Source organism: Stegodyphus dumicola, chromosome 6, assembly GCF_044657685.1.
Source record: "Stegodyphus dumicola isolate Sdum_Otavi_A_Nest chromosome 6, ASM4465768v1".
NCBI classification, from domain to species: Eukaryota; Metazoa; Arthropoda; class Arachnida; order Araneae; family Eresidae; genus Stegodyphus; species Stegodyphus dumicola.
In genome coordinates, this window is record NC_140773.1 from 139,258,273 (window position 1) to 139,277,217 (window position 18,945).

At 33.8% G+C, this 18,945-nt stretch overlaps 1 protein-coding gene across 2 annotated transcripts in view; it reads right to left on the reverse strand.

Annotated features, from left to right (window-relative positions):
• LOC118195506 (uncharacterized) overlaps nt 1–7,878 on the reverse strand; it is a 50,185-nt gene extending 42,307 nt beyond the window's left edge. For both annotated transcript variants that reach the window (XM_035366832.2, XM_035366831.2), the window contains exons 1-2: nt 7,722–7,878; nt 2,332–2,739 (exon numbers count right to left, since the gene is read on the reverse strand). In XM_035366832.2, the coding sequence (XP_035222723.1) occupies nt 2,332–2,606 (275 nt within the window). In that variant the 5' untranslated portion in view covers nt 2,607–2,739; nt 7,722–7,878. The remainder of the gene's footprint in view (nt 1–2,331; nt 2,740–7,721) is intronic.
• Nucleotides 7,879–18,945: the final 11,067 nt, after the last annotated feature.

Genomic DNA, 18,945 nt, shown 5'->3' on the forward strand with positions numbered 1-18,945 from the left:
AATAGATGATAAATGGAAAGCAGTGTAACGTTAACGTAAAATGGTCCAAACATTTTCGAGACACCCTGCTAAGGACATTTGTAATGTCAATACTTTTGTCTACCTGACAGCTGTTATTTCAACAAAGTAAAAATAACAAAATTAATAAATTGAAGATTTTTTGCAGTTTTTTACAAAATAGTTGAATCATAGACTCAGGTGGAAAAGGAAAAGCATAGTACAAGAGTGAGTTACAAACCCTGGCAGAAGCGCCAATTTAGGATTCGTAATAGCGTCGAAGCTTGTTTTCCCAGCACGTGCTCTTCAGCACGCCAGACGTTCACGAGTGCAATGAGGACGTCCCCACCCTCCTGTAGTTTTATTTTTACAACCATTCTTGTTGTGTCTGGCTCAGCTCGATCTTGTAGTAGTCTTTTTTCCTTGCGCTGCACTTTTTGTTGGCCGCTTGCTCGGAAAACTCAGAATTGCTTCTCTTGTTCAAGTTTAACTCCACTTGCTCACGCCAGTCGAAAATGAAAGGGAAGACCGAGAATATTAAATTACTTAATAAACATATTAAGGAAGAACTTTAAAATAGTTGAACAAATCTGCGTCGAGAAAGTTAATCAAAAGGTTTGCTTTTTTGGCTGATACAGAAGTACAAATGTTACCTACATGAAACTACTACGAAGTTTCATAGTACAATACTGTACTATGAAAAAAAATTATCTCCAGCACGTGAGTCTGTCTATCGGAAATTTTAAAGATAGACCGTTTTTAAGTATCTTGTAATTTTGCTGTTGAATAGAATTTTACGTGGCGTAAGCGTCAAGAGCGTGATATTTAAATAAAGTTAAAAGAACCGTTAATAATAAAAAGACGAAAAAAGTGTTTTGCAAAGTCATCTTAATAAGAAAACTAAACATAAATATCTGAGATAAAGCTGAATAAAACAGGAAAATGCAACACTTTACGCTGCATCCGAAATTCTAAACGTATACTGCTATGCTGCTTTTAAAATTTTTGTAATTTTCCTGTTAAATGGTATATGGCATAAGTGTGAAGAAAACGATCCTTAATCATAAAACTAGAAAGGTCCAAAAAAATTCCTTAGTAAGAGTGAGTGTAAAAGCAAACTGGTAGACTGCGAGCTCAGCAGAGCGCAAAAAAAACCTTAAGAATCCTTTTGGGCGACCGTTAAATTCAGAAACATTTCAAATTTTTAGTATAATTTCAAAAAAAAAAAAGTATTTGAATAATAATTTAGGTTTTTTACATTTTTCCACAACATTTTAAAATCAAATCAAGTCTAGAAAAGAGGAGATTCCTTCAAATGTTTACAGAGATAAACACTAAATAGCAAAGTTTGAATATAAATTTTTTTAAGGATTCATAAGATTCTAAGATTGGAATGTCCTATAACTAAATTTTGAGTCATCCAAGAAAAACATCCGAAAGAAATTTTATAAGTTATTCTCATTAAACAACATCGGCTTAAAACATTTAAACATTTGGGATATTACATTAAAACATTCGTGAAGAGAAAAATATAATATAGATAGTGTTTGTGTGTTTATTACAAAAAATATTATTAAAGATAAACAAAATTATATGGTGACAGAAAATTATTATTATTATTATTATTATTATTATTATTTGATTTTCTGTAAAAGTCTGAATGTAATGATCTATGAACATAATTATGCCCAACTGAATTCTGTTAAGTTCACAAAGTTCAAATTTTATCTGTTATCCTGCATAAGAACAATTAGTTTTTGGAATATAACGTGCTAAATTATTAAATGCATTCTAGGTACTAATACATCGCAAACCTGAAATAATTTCATAAAACATATAAATTTAAGAAACTAAAACATATAAATTTAAGAAACTAAAACATATAAATTTAAGAAACTAAAACATATAAATTTAAGAAACTAAAACATATAAATTTAAGAAACTAAAACATATAAATTTAAGAAACTAAACAGTCTAAAATGTTTTCTCATTAAAATGCTAAATGAAGTTTCGTTAGGTGTTGCTCAGCCATTTAAAAATTTTTCTTTTAAGTACTGGACGCTAAAAAGACACATAATAATTTATAAAATAACTCACTTAATTAAAAAAGAACTCATTTATTCAAAGCTTGTTGCTTAATAGAGCTCATTAAAAATGAACTATATTAAACAACAAGCATTCACCTCAGAATTTTAAAATATGCTAGCAAAACGGTTTTACAATAGCTCTATCATTGCAGGTTTAACTTTATATTCGTCTTGCTTAAATTTATAGAAAATTGGTACGTTGAGGAAGAAAATTTAATAATTGAATAAATACATAAAGCTTTCTTACCTCTCTCTGTAGCGCTGTTGCAAAGACTGCGTTAGGTTGTCTCTTTCGATATCAGAAAGGCTTGTATTGGACACAGAATTTGAAAAATTGGCAATGGCTTCTTCCTGCAAGGCTGTTGCGGAAGAAGAGTTTATGATATGAATTAGTGGTGAAGGCGATAGTCGCATGACTTCTGGAAGACTGTTGATAGTATTTTCGTTCACTGTTGTCGACAATACAGCCATTGTCATCCCACATATATACAGTAAGAAGATTTTCAACAAAGTGGGTGGCATTTTGAGAATTTATGCTGCTTTAACAACTCTTCCAAATAAATAGTTTGTCAATGATGAGTGAGAGATGATGAAAAATTAGTGTTGCTTTTCAAAGTATATGATGTATACTTGACAAGATTGTTTCTTTTGGTTTCTATAACGAAAAAAAAAATTTGCAGGAATTAATTTTTGAATAAAATACAAATTAGCTGGATAATTGTGAAAACTTAATGCCTTAGAATTTAAGTTTAGAAACCTTAACAATTACAAATGCATTGTGGCAGCTTTTGGAAAACAAGTTAAAAAAATCGGAATAATTTTTGTAGGCATTACTTATAGTTATATATTTATCGTTAGTACTTATAGTTAGTATAACACATTAATATTAAAATTATTTCAAAAATATAATGGCATAACTTAATTTGAGATTTGTTTCTGAGGAAAGCGCAAAGTAATAAAATTCCTACTATTCAGTGAAATTAAGATTAGTTTCAAATTAAATCTTTCTAATCGGCAGTTACTTTTAAGAGAGCAATTTATGCAAAAATAATTAAACAGGAATATAATTTACTTTACAAAATAGTTTTATTAGGCGAATTCGGTGGTCTTACTTTTTAAATGCATTAAATATTGTCAGCTGCACATGTAATTGATTTCTTTGTCATAAGATTTTAATATTATTAAATTTTTTAGAGATTTCGGCATGAAATTTCTAATATTCCTTTAAACTGTTGCACTGTAATGTATACGTTAAATATACTTTTTAATGATTCAGATAAAAGACTCCTGCGCATTAAATGTTAAAAAATTTGTAATTTTTTAATAGTTTAGTTGTTAAATTAAATTGCAAACTTTGTGCAGATGATAAACGAGATTCCAAAACAAAATTAAATTTTATCATAGTAACATATTATACAACAACATTATTGCTACTTAAATTTAGATGTTAAATTTTATTTGATAAGAAAAATTTAGAATAGTCTGTTTACTTTTATTTTTATAAGAAGGCATATTTTGCGATTTTAAGATACTTTATTTACGTTGCTAAAATACATTCATTAGTAATATATCTCTTGATAACTATGGAATTCTTTTCTTGCAAACCACTCTTTCGGTTCTTCAGTATTTAATTTAATTTCATTAGAAAAATAAAATTAAGTTCTTATCTTATATTTTTTGAGAAATTATTTGTGATACGTTCCTTAAACAGATCATATAAGAAGTAACCTTATTTTTGAAGAATAATACAAGTTTCTCATGGTTACTTGCATAAGATTCTATTAATAGTCCCGATTTTCTAGGGCTTTATCAATCAAAACAATGTTTGTTTTTGTACCAAAATAGGTAAAAATAAATAAACAACTAATTTGTGGCTAACTTATTTTAAATGCTTTCATCTAATTATTTATTTATTTTTCCTTAGCATCAGGAGTCTTTCGTTGCCAGTTTGAAGATCTTAACATCTTCTGCCAGGAGAAGGGAGGTGTGATTTTATATTAGCTCGGATTTCCTTTCTTGAGTGAGTATTTCATGCAATTTCCTACAGAAGCTTTACGCAATAAATTATATTGTAGCCAAGATGGGATGTCGTGAGTGTTTGGGTTAAACCTCCAGACGTTACATAAATATGTAAGTAAACAGGAATTTTGATTGGTTGCTAGAAAAATCTCATGAGGACACCGCATGACATTCTTGAACGGTTTATTAAATTATACACATTTTTTGCTGTATTTCATTTAAAATTGCTGTATTTCCTCGAAATATTCTAACTTCCTTAACGGATACTCTAAAAAAGTCAAAAATGAGAGAAAAATTTCAGATTTTGAAATTAAATGTCGCGTTCAATTTTTTTTCGTACAGGAGTCAAGCTTCTTATAATTTTATTTTTTCATAACGAATATAAAACTTTTAGTATAATGTCAAGTATAGGAAAAGAGAGAGAGCATTAAAAGTTATATTTTGTTATTTGCCTAAATTTTATTATTATTATTTTAATTTGAGATTGCTAAAACATGAATATTTTTGTCTTTTAAAACACTTCTGCAATTGTTCTGCAGTATATGACAACGACCAACGATTGCGAAAATAAAGGGCGTGTTAGGACTTTTAAGCCGATTAAGGAAGTGAGTATACACACACACACACATACACATACGCTTGATGCTGTCGATTGCAATAAGAGAAGAAGATGCGCAACTAGATGTCACAACAGTCCCATGCACAAAATTTTAACGTTATACGGCTAATCATTTTTGAGTTATGTGAGATAAATACATATTTGTGTACGTACACGCAGGTAACGAAAAAAGTGCCTTTTGAATCCATTTTAGAATCTTTTTTGGAAAATGAGTATGTACAAACATTATCCGTATATATGTCCGTATGTACAAATGTCAAGCAATAATATCAAGAGGATACTGAACACGAAGATATTTGAAAACGTGATAAAACATGAAGTAGTATCACTGCATATGGTAGCTGATATATGATGGAGTAAGCATTCGAAATTTGTCATGATTCTTATATTGGAACACATCGCATCATACTGTGTTAAAGGAGTCGTTGAAATGCAATCAGTACAAAAATGCTGAAGTCTTAGGAGGGAATTTTAAATCAAGCCCAGAAACTTAACCTCTGAAAACAGTTACAAGCCAAAGTCCTGAGAAGAGCAAACTGTTATGACACTTTTTCTATTTAATTTTTCTGAAGTACTCAAAACCTCATAAACGCCAGATTTAAACGTTATTAAACTTAACTGATAAGAATCGGATGTGAAATTAGAAAACATAGTAATTTTCTAAAACAGCAATTGAAATTAGAGATGTATTTATATTTTACGTTTAACAAAACGTAATTTATTAGGTATAGAAGTACAATTTCCAGAATTGAAAGTATTCGGTGACTGAGAGTTAAATGCCATCATACTTAAATATAACTGCATTTTACCAATGTCAATAAATGTAAGATAGCCAAAAAAGTGTGAATTAATAAAACATTTGGATAGTAAATATTTTCTGCTATTGCATTTTAAATGCAGAAGTACAGAATAAAATGTTCCCAAATTTTTATTGTTATATCTGGCAAAGCCACCGCAAGCTTTATAGAGTCTCGAACGGCAATAAAGTATGATATCAATTTTCTAATATGCATTCTAGAAAAAATGAGTTTAAAATTTGACATAGGATTGATCGGAATCATCGGATCAATCCTATGTCAAATGTACAATGATCAAATGCCATTGTCAAAGACCATTACGTAAAATAGTGTCGTTTGAAAAGACGTGATTTTACTTTGAGGAAAGGTATGTTAAATGCAGACATAGGTTATCAATTAGATTTCTTGCATCAAGCAATAAACCAAGTTGAAAAACAAGATTGAAGAAGGAAAAAAATATTGAACGATATTTACAGTTGCGACTGAAAGGTGCATGGAACTGGGGGGATAAGAACATAAGAAAGCCTTATTGCTTAATAGGATACAACTTGCTTAATCTAAATATAGCTTACTCAAGCAATGGAACATCAAAACAATTATGTGAATTTGAAGTAGCTCGAGGTATGCCAGTACATGGACATCGTTTTATAGTTTAAATTTGGTGGAGGAGATTCAAATCTTCAACAACTCGCGATAGCCTATACTATCATTTACTATCACTTTCGCAACATTTATTCAAATAGAGGGCTGACCACTGTTTGCGGAATTGTCTCACATTTAGCGGAGCTGTTGGATTGCTGAAAGCGCTTCCGCAAAATAAAATCCGAGCCAATTAGTGAATAGTATACGGAACCCACGCATAGAATACCGTTATTATGGAAACAAAGGACATTTTCACGGTAAATAAATTATCGTTAAAAATTAATAAATAATCCATTTCTTATATGCTGTATGAATACTTGAAAGACATTATTCATTAGAACATTATTTTTTTGAGAGATTAAATTTAGTTCGTTTTATTGAAAGGAAAAGAAATCAATCATTTTATTCCAAAAAGTATAATGTTTATGTGACCGTTTTATTATACAAAAATAAAGCACCATATATTAGAACGTCATGAGTCATATTAATACTTAACGAAATTCTTTAAAATTTTACTTTAATAAAATATTTGGCATATCCATATATTAATAGCATTTGTATGCAGAAAAATTATTATATAAGTAATATACATTTTTCGGAAATTGTTGCTTGCTACTTATGCTACACGCAGTATAAAAAATATGCGTAAAATAAATAAGATTTAATGCCTGACTCAACTAGAAATTAAACTAATCATCAAATTAGTATACAGTATTACTAAAAATAATTCCAAATTATTATGAATAAATTCGTTAAAATATTTATGGTTATTTAAAAAAATCTTTGACGTAATAAAATATCTTAATTTGATAAGTATAAAACAAAACGTTTTGAAACTATTCTCTACGTTTATCCTGAAATGATCTGAAGCCTGTTCAATTACACAAAAGATAAATTTTGAAGTCAAAATAAGTTTCATACTAAAGTAATAAATAATAATAATAATAATAGTAACAACATGAATAGCTTAATATTTACTGTAGTTAATATTCCGAGATTAATAATAACTTTTTCTTTCAAAAGCTAACTTATAACATTTTACTTATGTTAGATCTGGTTATTTCACATATATCTACTTATTTTTTAAATCTTTCTAAAACAAACAAATGACAGTGATAATTGACAATACTGTGATTTCATTACTAAAATGCTGTAAATTATTTCCTTGTCTCTTTTCTTTAAGCAATGAGTTTTTAATAATTTAAGTAATTAAATATTTATTATTCAGATGAAATTTTCAATGAATCACACTGAAGAGAAATGGTAGCATTTGTTAAATTTAAAACTAAAACAACTGAAATGAAATACACGAAGAACTATATAAACGACTTCAAAAGAGGTTGTCTTGAAGCGAAAAATAAAATTCTGCATTAAAAAGTGAATCACATGAAAGCACCCTAAAACAGTATTGAAAGAAAAATCATGCTTATTTTCAAGGAATTGTATCATTTATCAGAAACAATATGATTAGGAAAAAATTTGGCAACCAACAGAAGAAGTTGCTATTTATTTAACAGTTTCTCAACAATTTTGTACATGAGTAAGATATTGAGAACTTACCCCTGAGATGTAGAAATAAGTATTTTCTGCTCTTCCGTAGAGAAACTTGTTGCCTTTCTGGTCCCAGATCAAAAAAGAAAATGCGTTTCGGCTCCCAATCTATACCTCATATACTAGACAAGTTTTGGGGAAGGCGTGGTCTAAGTTTGTTTGAACCTCCCTCCATGCGCCGGACAGCGTCGCAGATATTTTCTGAATTAGTTCTCAGAAAATATGAGAGACAACTATCTCCTTCAACTTTTACCGACGTTTGAGGCAGTTTTCTACGTTTTCTAGAAACGAGATAATACGATAATGAAATGTATTTACTGATATCATTTTGAGATTTCAAAATATCGGCAAATTATCAGCTATAGAAAACAAAAAATATAAATTTTTATTTAGAAATAAATGTATTTTTCCCACTAGATTTAATTTCGGTCGTAACATTAAAACTTCACTTAAACGATATTTTTACTTTTATTTCCGTAGATTCTTCTAAATTCTTTCTGATGAAAATTTAAAATTTTTATATATTTCTCAGCTATCCAGAATTTTTTTCACAGTTAAATTTTTAAATTTGTTAATTTTGTAATAGTGAAGGAAAAAGTAAAAAACGTGGCGAAAACATAATATTTTTTTAACGCTTCAAAAATTGTCTCATTTTTCTTAACATTTAAAATTAAATCCTAATAAAACAAAATTTGTAGACACAATCGAAAACTGACAGATGGAAACAGAGAAAAAAATCTAGAAGTAGCCTTAGTAAGTGCTGCTAGAATGACGAATTATTTAAAACATCTTCGAAGTGTTCTGGCTCATAGCGGATTTTCAGTTTTTCTTTTCGTCGGTGCGTATCATTCAAACTGAATCAAGATTTCATTGGATTATTTGATTATGACAAAGCATACTCGTACTGTTTGCCTAAGGGAAGGAATGTCTTTTGGCGGACTTTATAAAGTAACCCACTTCGTATTCATGTAATAGTATAAAAAACATATAGACATAACTCCTTTGCAGTCACCCCTTTCGTCAGAATTTGAAGCCATGTCGAACTGCTTGTGTTTAGTTTTATCAGCATGGTCACTGTGGCTCTCAAATTAAAATATGTTACTGAACAATATGTTACTGATTAACAAACTGAGTGAAATAAGCAAAAATTTGTTTACTTTATGAAAACATACGAGGACTATATGCTTAAAGAGAGGAATACCTTCGTGGGGAACGTTTCAAGTGAATCTGTCTGGTATGGATGCCATGCTAAAGGAAAGTACGAACTATTGCTACTGAGCTTGTGATATCGAAGAATCCCCAACTTGTCAGCAAACTGTTGTAGTGACTGCTACTAAGTGTGAATTTACACAGAAACGTAAGAAGGGTTTCAAGCCCTTTTTATTCAACTTTTAAAATAACAGATTTAAAATAACATGACGATCACAAACTGTGCTAACCCGGCGGTTTAACTGAAACGGAACGTAGAACTGAGAAATAATGACTGGAAGAATAAATAGCGAGATCACTATCCACGAGGCTCTGAGATCTTAAACTAACCTAACCGCGTTCTAACATTACCGCTGAGATTCTGCGAGCTTACTGATTAAGCAGTTAAAAGATCCAGCAAAATCTGCCGAGACAGGCACACAGGCCGACACACGCGGTTCTTAAATTCTACCGAGCGACATCCACGTTCGCGATTCAAGAAGCACACCTACAATCTCGTTTCCCTTCTATTTAAACTCAACTTACTTCTGCTAAATTTGAATATACTGCGCGCTCTACCACAATTTACATACTCTAGCATTGACAATTCTAGGGTAAAGTAACGGCTAGACAGGAAAGATAACTTAAAATAAATGTTAGTTAAAATAAATATAAACCCTACATTTGTCGCTGCCAGAATTTGGCAAACTTGGAAGCAGGTCCTTGAAACGACCTGTTGACAAGTTTCCACATTCTAACTTAAGATTCAAGAGCCCCGTTTACATAAAACAAACTTTTGCCTAACAAAATTTTACAATAGTTTTTGTAGACGATTACAATACAATATCTTCTCACAGGATACTCTCTGCTGTTGTTCTTCGTCATTCAATCTTTTTCTCTTCCTTCCAGAATTTGAAACGAATAAGTATCAGTATATTCCAAATACATTATGATTTACACTTTCTTAATACTCGGTAGTATTTTAGTTTTCGATCATTTTCTTTTTCTTTTTTTTTTTTTTTTTTTTTTTTATTTAACTGCTTAAATTCACATTCATTCAAATATTCAAACATGAATTTAACTTTACCCTGGTTCTCCACTATGTGTGGTGTCAAACGGGAATCTTCATGTTTTTGTATTTCAACACTTCCCCTAACCACAATGATCTATTAGACTTCAATCGACCGATTATGACACACCCTATTGGAACATACTGAAACTCAATGAGCTATGTTTAACATTCTTAAATTCAAGTGTGGGTGGAGAAACCTAAAAACCACATTCATTCTAATTCCCCCCTCATTCATCTTTTCACATGCAGGCTTTCGCTCTAAAGCATGATTTTATGTACTGTTTAACATTTAAGTTTTAACTCATTTCTTTTGAGCAGTTATTTTTAGCATCTAAAATTTTATGCTTCTACACTAAATTCTACTTTTACATAACTTTCAAGTATTTACCTATATTTACAAAATTCTAATACATATGATTTTTACAATTTACAATAAGATGAATAAGAGAAAATAAAATTTTACTTCACGCTTTCTTCGCCAAGCTGGCGGCACTGAAACTAAATTTTCCATTAATACAACAATACGAAGCTATTTTACATTCGGCCAAATTTTGGCTTTAACATAACAGAACTAGTCTTTCGACCAACATGAACTGCTTGTTCTTAGATATTACACTTAATGAAAATAATGCTTTTGCTTTAGCTAAATACAGTAAAACAAAGCTAAGTCTCAACCGAGAGAAATTGACTTCCGTCAACACATAGAACTTCCTATTTACACAAAACACTTCAGAACTAAAAAAGAAAAATTATAGAAGATTTTAACTTATCTTTGACTTTTCGATCCTTGGAACTCCGACATCCTCTTCTGGCAGAATTGATCTCAAGTTACAGAATGGAAGTTAACCTCCTTCTTTGATTTCTTCCAATTTCCTCCATGGTCACTTTCCTCTTTCGCCCTCTGTACGCCGGCCTTTTGGGGTGGTAGTTTTCGGGTTCCTGTATTTTCCGCTTGGCCCCTGAATGGCTGGTCTTAGCGGGCTCCGGTCTGGATTCTTGCTTGAATGTTTTCTGCTGGTCCCAGTCTTTTCGTTCCTCTTGATGTCTCTTTCTTTTCATGAACGGCGGCCTTGTTTGTTTTTGACTATCTGGCCCTGGAAATGGTTTCCTTGACGCAGATTTTCTACTGTGGGATTTTGTACCTGGTCTTTTTCTATTGTTGTCTACCATTGATTCTTTACGAGGCGGCGTTGATTTCCTGCACTTCTTTACTGCTGGAGTCTGACTATTCTCTTTCCTTCTTTTCGGGACCCTAGAATGACTTGTAGAAAGTCTAGGTTCCTCTTTTGTTCTCTGCTTCTTGGGTGGTGGAACGGGCGGCGTTAATTCTGGAATTTCCACTTCTTTTGCACTTGAGTCCTGCAAGAAACTTTTAAGGATTTCGAAATCATTTTGATTATAATATTTTTTCACCTGGTCGGGACTTGCTTTACAGGTTTCCCCTCTCTCGTCCTTAAGGTACAATACGACTCCCTTGATTTCCTGTATTATATACGGGTCTTGAAACTTCGGAGCCAATTTTGCAGTGAAATTGTCTGGGGCACCTGATAAAGAAAATTTCCACTTTAACACTTTATCTCCTACTTTAAAATCTGCTTCATGGCGTTTTCGATCACAGTAAAGTTTCTGTCTATTTCTTGCCGTATCCGAACTTTTAACCGCCTTATCAATAAGTTTCTGTACATCTGTTGTTTGAATTCTTGTTCCCTTTGTTGCACAAAGAATAATTTATCTGGTGGCGTAATTAACTTACGTCCTAAAAATAATCCTGCTGGAGTTTTTCCAGTAGTATCATGATTTGCTGTTCTTAAAGCATAAGTTAACTCATTTATGTAGCCATCCCAGCGCTTGTGATGTGTGCTAACATAACTTCGAATTATTTTTACAATATTTTTATTAATTATTTTTACAATATTTTTATTAACTCTTTCTGCGATGTTTGCCTGTGGTCTATACGGAACCATTTTGATATGGCGTATGCCAAGTCCAGAGCAAAGGTTTTCAAAAATTTGGCTAACGAATATACGGAACCATTTTGATATGGCGTATGCCAAGTCCAGAGCAAAGGTTTTCAAAAATTTGGCTAACGAATATACGGAACCATTTTGATATGGCGTATGCCAAGTCCAGAGCAAAGGTTTTCAAAAATTTGGCTAACGAATTGTTAACCGTTATCGCCAATGACTTTTATCTGTGCACCGTATTTTAAAATGTACCTGTGTAAGAATGCATCTGCAACTGTTTTGGCTGACGCGCGTTTAAGTGCAACAATTTCTGTCCACTTGAAAAATGATCTACAATTACTAAAAGAAAACGATTTTTATTTAACTCACTCTGGGGAAAAGGACCAAGGAGATCTATGCCTAATATTTCATTCGGAAATGTAGCACGAATGCTATTTAAGTACCCGGTCGGGCTGTAATTAATATCATTTATTAATTGACATTGATTGCAGGACCTGACATACGCAGTTACTATTTTGTATAATTGCGGGAAATATACCGCCTCGCGTACCCTTCTTATAGTCTTTCTGACCCCTAAATGACCCGATGTTGGCGCGTCGTGTAATTCTTTCAAAATGCTCAGTCCGAGCGAGGCTGGGATGACTGGCCTATACTCAAAGTTTTCATTTGTTGATTTTGTATAAAACAATAAATTATCTATTATTTCATAGTTTTGTGCTCTACTTCTTATTGCGGCGACATCTGTATGTTCAAAGATTTTGGGGTCTTTTAAATAAGCATAAATACTTCCAAATTCAGGATCAGCTTTCAATTCAGCAATAATTGTTTCTTTAGAATCTAAAATTTTAGAAGTCAACACCGCGCATTTGTGTTCACTCCCCTCATCGTCCAGTTTTATTCGGGATGGTGCGTCAGGGACATTATTTTCTTTTCCTGGTTTATACTTAATTATTAGATTATACTCTTGAAGTTTTAAAGCCCATCTTATTAACCTGGGCGTTAGGTTTTTCCCGAGTAAAGTCTACCAACAGCCGCATGATCCGAAAAGACTTACTGCCGCTTTGCCGAAATAAACTCGAAATTTCTTTACAGCCAATAATACGGCTAATGTTTCTTTCTCCGTAGCTGTATAATTCCTCTGAGTAGAATTTAAGATCTTACTAACGAATGCTAAAGGATGCCCTTTCTGCATGAGAACCGCACCTACGGCATAGTCCGACGCGTCGGCTGCAATTTCCAAATTTTCGTCCCCTTCCCGGAATTTCAAAACAGGGGCTTTGATGAGCGCTTCTTTTAACTTTTCAAAAGCTGTATTTGCTTTTGCTGTCCACGTAAACTTACTTTTTTTTTCTTTTAATTACTAACAACGGTTCAACAATATTAGCGAAATCTTTTATGAACGACCGATAATAAGAACATAACCCAAGGAAAGAAGAAAGTTTCTTAGCGGTATTGTGAGGTGGGAAATTGTGAGGTGATTTTATTTTTGAATCCTGAGTTTCCGAAATTTTATATCCCAAGTATTTAAGTTCTTTTGTCGCGAACTTGCATTTCGATGCGTTAATTGTAAGACCGGCCTCTTTTAATAAATACAAAACCTCTTCCATGTCCTTAATATATTGCTCTAATGTACTACTCGTTATAATTATATCATCTAGATAGATTAAAGTCGATTTTTCTAGGGCAGGCTTTAGAACAATGTCCATAGCCCCCCGTAATGTTGACGGGGCCCCACACAACCCAAAGGGCATGCGTAAAAATGCATAAGTGCCCGAATTTGTGATAAACGCGGTTTTATGTATATCTTCTGGTTTCATAGCTCTTTGATAGTAGCCAGATGTTAAGTCCAACGTAGTCATATATCTCGTAGACTTAATCTTTCTAATAATTTTCTCAATCACCGGCAAAGAGCAAACCGGGAATTTACACTCATGTCCATAAATTAAGGATAATTCGGAGTCACGCGGAAATCGAACTCTAAAATAAATATATCACCTGTAAAATCACTACACACATCTTCAAGAATCATACGCAAATTTCAGGAAGTAATCATATGACACCGATGGTATGACAATGACGAGAGTGTAAGAGAGTGATATATAAGGAATACAGGCAAAGAAGTAAAATTGTTCGCAGGCGCTTTCTAAGCATTTCAGAGCAATAACCGAATAGTTATGACACAAAGGACGCATTTGGATGATTTTTTACATGGTAGAATTATCGGCCGTCTGGAATGTGGGCGTACCCAACTGGAAGTATCAGACGAACATGGAATTGCCCAGAGTGTCATCTCCAGGCTTTGGCAACGATTCCAAGATGATGGGTAATGTGAGTAGACGTTACAGCACAGGTCGCCAAAGAGTTACAACGCCGAATGAGGACCGGTATTTGGCAGTTACTGCCAGAAGAAACAGGCGGAGCACAGCCTAAGACCTGACTCGTCAGCTCTCTTCAGCCACTGGTACGACAATTTCAAGACAGACCGTGTACAGACGCTTAGGGCAGATTGGTCTATATGCTCGTAGACCTTCAGATGCGTTCCACTTACTGCAACTCACAGTCGCCTGCGGTTAGCCTGGAATAGAGAGCATGCATTGTGGAAACGGCAACAGTGGGCTTGTGTGATGTTTTCCGACGAATCCAGATTTAGCTCGCAGTCTGATTCTCGCCGGACTTTCATATGGAGAGCTCCAGGTACCCGTTACCACCAAGAAAACATCATTGACACCGTTACGGTGGTGCAGGAGTACTCGTTTGGGGGTGAAATTATTCTGGGTTCCAGAACTGACCTGCATGTTCAAATTGGAACCATGATAAGCCAAATCTATCGGGACGTCATTCTGGAACAACATGTACGTTTGTTTCGGGGCGCCATGGGCGCACAATTTGTGTTTATGGATGACAACGCCCGTCCTCACCGTGTAAACATCGTAAGCGAATGCCTTCAATCGGAGGATATCACCCGTATGGAGTGGCCAGTATTCTCACCGGACTTGAATTCAGTAGAGCACGTGTGGACATGCTTGGCCGACGAGTTTCAGGCTTTTTGAGTGGTGTAATATCCCCCCAAGATCAGATCGATAATTTGATACTAAGCATGCCTAGGCGTTGTACGGACTGTATTGCATCGTCTGGGAGACATACAATGTATTAACAATCATACCAATCATGTAATATTGGTCTTTTGTAAATAGTTTTTTTTTTTGTAATTTGCTCCAGGGAGAAAAATTCGCTAATTTTTTTTAATAATATCAAACATATAGCACCTTTTTTTGCTCTTTACCTTTTGTTTAATAAATAAGCTTTACAAATAAGTCAAATTTGTTTTGCTTCTAACTCTTCCTTTGCCTGATTTTGCATTATCCTTAATTTATGGACATGAGTGTAGTAATACTATTGAGTTTTCTGTAATCGATAGCAAACCTCCAAGCCCATTTATCTGAAGGGGGAAAATCGCTCTTTTTCCTACATAGTACGACTGGACTCGCGTACTCGCTATTTATGGGCGTTATTATCTGTGTCTGCAGCATTTCTTTAATGTGTTCCTCAATAATGTGTTTTTTCTGTTGATCATACCTGTAGGGCTTAGCCCTACAGGGTTTATCAGCAGTTAGTTGTATATCATGTGTTACAATTTGACAGTTACCAGGCCGTTCTGAAAACAAGGTCGAAAAAGTACTCACCACTTGCTGGATGGCTTGGCTTTCCTCGAAATTCAAATGGCTTAAGTCCACCTGAGGTTCTTTCACCGGCTCCACCACCTTCCGATCCATTTCCAGCACGATCGAATTATCCTGAAAATTGAGCTTGGCTTTCGCGGCCTTTAAGAACTCCATGCTTAAAATGACTGGATTCTGTAAATTTTTCACCACAAAAATTAATACTTTAAGGCTTTCGTCTTTTATCTGCACTCTTAATGATAATTTTCCGACACATTGGCAGATTTTTCCTTGGGCGGCTATAATTTCTGTGTTTTTTTTTTAAATAACCGTAACATATTAAAATTCTTATTGAAAAATTTATCACTCATAAAGTTGCCTTCTGCCCCTGTATCAATGAGGCCTTCCACCGGTACATCGCCAACCAGGACTTGGATGACTGGTAACTGTGAATTCTTTACCACGACCGTGTTTAGGTATCTTCTTGAGGGATTTTGCGAAACTTCAGGGGTCTGGACCCTCGCTTTTACAGGCCCCTCTAATCGTTTAAAGATTTCTTTTCAACTTCAGTCTTTTGGATACGCGGACGGTTTTTTGTTTTCGAATTTCCTCTTCGCGCCTTGACCTTCGTGCTTCGATGAGTTGGCTTGATAGCTCTTTTCCCCATAAGAGCGATTTGTGTTACCGACCGGTTGATTTGAGAATTGTCTTCGAGAACTTTGAGAATACGATGCCCCTCTAGATTTTTCCGCTATTCGTCGGTTTTGGAACTTGACCGCCAACTCGAAGAGTTCCTGCAAGGTGCTTGGATTTTGGATTTCCAAGTAATCTTGGACAGCAGGTAGCAATCTTGGTAATATTATTTCAATTACCTCCGTGTCGGGTTTTTTTCCATACAGCATGTCTGTCAGCTTAACTTTTCGCAGAATAAAGTCCGTCAAATCTTCTCTTCAATATTACGTTGATAAAAACTATAAAGTTCGTCTTCTAGCTTTGCTCGGTCTTTCACTATGGGGAAGGCCTTTAATAATGATGCTTTAAAATTTTCAAAGGTATATGCTTGGCCTCCGAATTCTCCTAATAAAAATTTCCCTATACTCTTCCACCATAGTGAGGCCTGTCCTCTTAGTGCAGACGTGGCAATGGCAACTTTTTGCCTTTCGGGCACAGGATATAACTGAAAATGATTTTCGAGGCCTTCTATAAATATCGCCACCGAATTTTTTCCATCAAAATTGACGGTTGGCTTGATAGATGCTCTCAGAGTTTGGACCAAGTATCCAAATCCTTCTAACTGGTTAGCCATTTCTTGCTGTTGGAGATGTACAGGAGCTTCCATCCAATTATCGGCCATTTGAGTTTGTAAGATGTTCGGGCGCCAAATGTGATATCGAGAGGCCCCAACTTGTCAGCAAACTGTGGCAGTGACTGCTACCAAGTGTGAATTTACACAGATAGATAGGCACACAGGCCGACACGCGCGGTCCTTAAATTCTACCGAGCGAAATTCACGTTCGCGATTCAAGAAGCACACCTACAATCTCGTTTCCCTTCTATTTAAACTCAACTTACTTCTGCTACATTTGAATATACTGCCCACTCTACTACAATTTACATACTAGCATTGGCAATTCTAGGGGAAAGTAAAGGCTAGACAGGAAAGATAACTTAAAATAAATGTTAGTTAAAATAAATATAAACCCTACAAGGTAATAAGCACAAACGCGTTTCTTAAAAATTTAAACTTTTAATTTACTTTTGTTTACAAGCGGCTATATTTGATACAAATTAAAATACGTATAATTCATAATGTATATACGATTGATAGTTTTTGTGAACAAATAATTTTAAAACAATAAAAGCAATTTTTCGTAATTTAAATATTAAGTTTTCTGCTTTTTGTAATCTTTCTAACTGACATGAATTAAAATAATTTTCATCTATAAACAATGTCATTGATAATTTTTATTAACATGAGCAGTTTGGGGACATTTTCCTACGCTATATGTTAAAGAGCAGATCAAAAACAATGATGAAACTTTTAATGTTTTTTAATTTCGTACCCATACATGTTAGTGTAACATGAAAATGGCAGACTATAACATGAAGTCTTCATATTGCTAATTTCTCCCCCTCCCCAAGTTTAATGTTCCATTTTATATTAAGTTTACCATGATAAAGAGAATGTTCTATTGTAATGTACGATAGATAGGTCACAGAAAACGGTGAAAATAAAACCATATAAGAAAAAGGCAGTGCTGATAAAATATACACGGTTACTTACAGGGAAGCTTAGGGAAATCACAAACGGTAATGGTTTCAAGCAAAATCTAATTAAGTCTTTAATAAATTTTGATTAGGTTTTTATTTATTTAAGCATAGATTTTCTGCGGGAAGTTTACGTTCCTGTTTAAGCTTGCGCAGTACTGGAAAGGAGATATAATGAACGAGTATTTTAATTCTTAATGGAAGCCGGGCTGCGGGGTGCCGACAAAATTCTGACATGGTTGTAGGTCTAGAATACACTAAATAGCGGCAGAAGAAGCTGACTAGTAGGCAGAAATGTGTTACAGTCCAGTTTCCTCTATGTACTGAAGAATAGAGTCATACATAGCTTTATGTGCCTGCGGATGGAAACTATTAGTTTAGTCATCTGCCAAGCTAATCTTGCGTGGACTTTGAAACAACGCTAACATTTCCTTTGACGCTAAGTCACCCTGATTTAGTTTATCCTCTGTTTCTTTGGTAGTGCAAGGACTATATACCTACACTTCTTTCCCATTATCATATGCTTACACATAAATATTCACCATCCATCTCCAACTCTCGTAAAGCCCACCTCTATTATATCTGAAGTAAAAACAAATTAAACGTTATTGTGCATTCTTTATTTAACGCTGTGATCTTTGTATGCGTATCCTGCTTTCCAATATTTTCTATAGCATCTTTATATTGCTTGGCCGTTGTAAGAACCAACAAGAGATAATAGCTTCGTCAAATTAAATACCTAGAAAAAACAGGAAATTCCGGTTATTCCTAGAAAAATAGGAAATTATTTTTTGATATTTATCATAGAATGACTGTTTCGTCATTTTAGACTATCTGAATTACCTGAAAACGTTAACTCCGTAGAATCGATATAGGTAAAATGAAATATGTAGTAAGAGGATGAGAAATTTGGCAAATAAGGATAGATACGGATTGACAGGAATCTAGTTCTGATTAAAGAAACCCGATCTCCTCTGCTGAAATGCTATTTGTTTATAAAGCGGCAAGAGGCTGAATAACAGAAAGATTCAGAAGTCAAACAAATGCGGTTTGCAGCTGAGGATGGTGGTTCGGTAAAACCA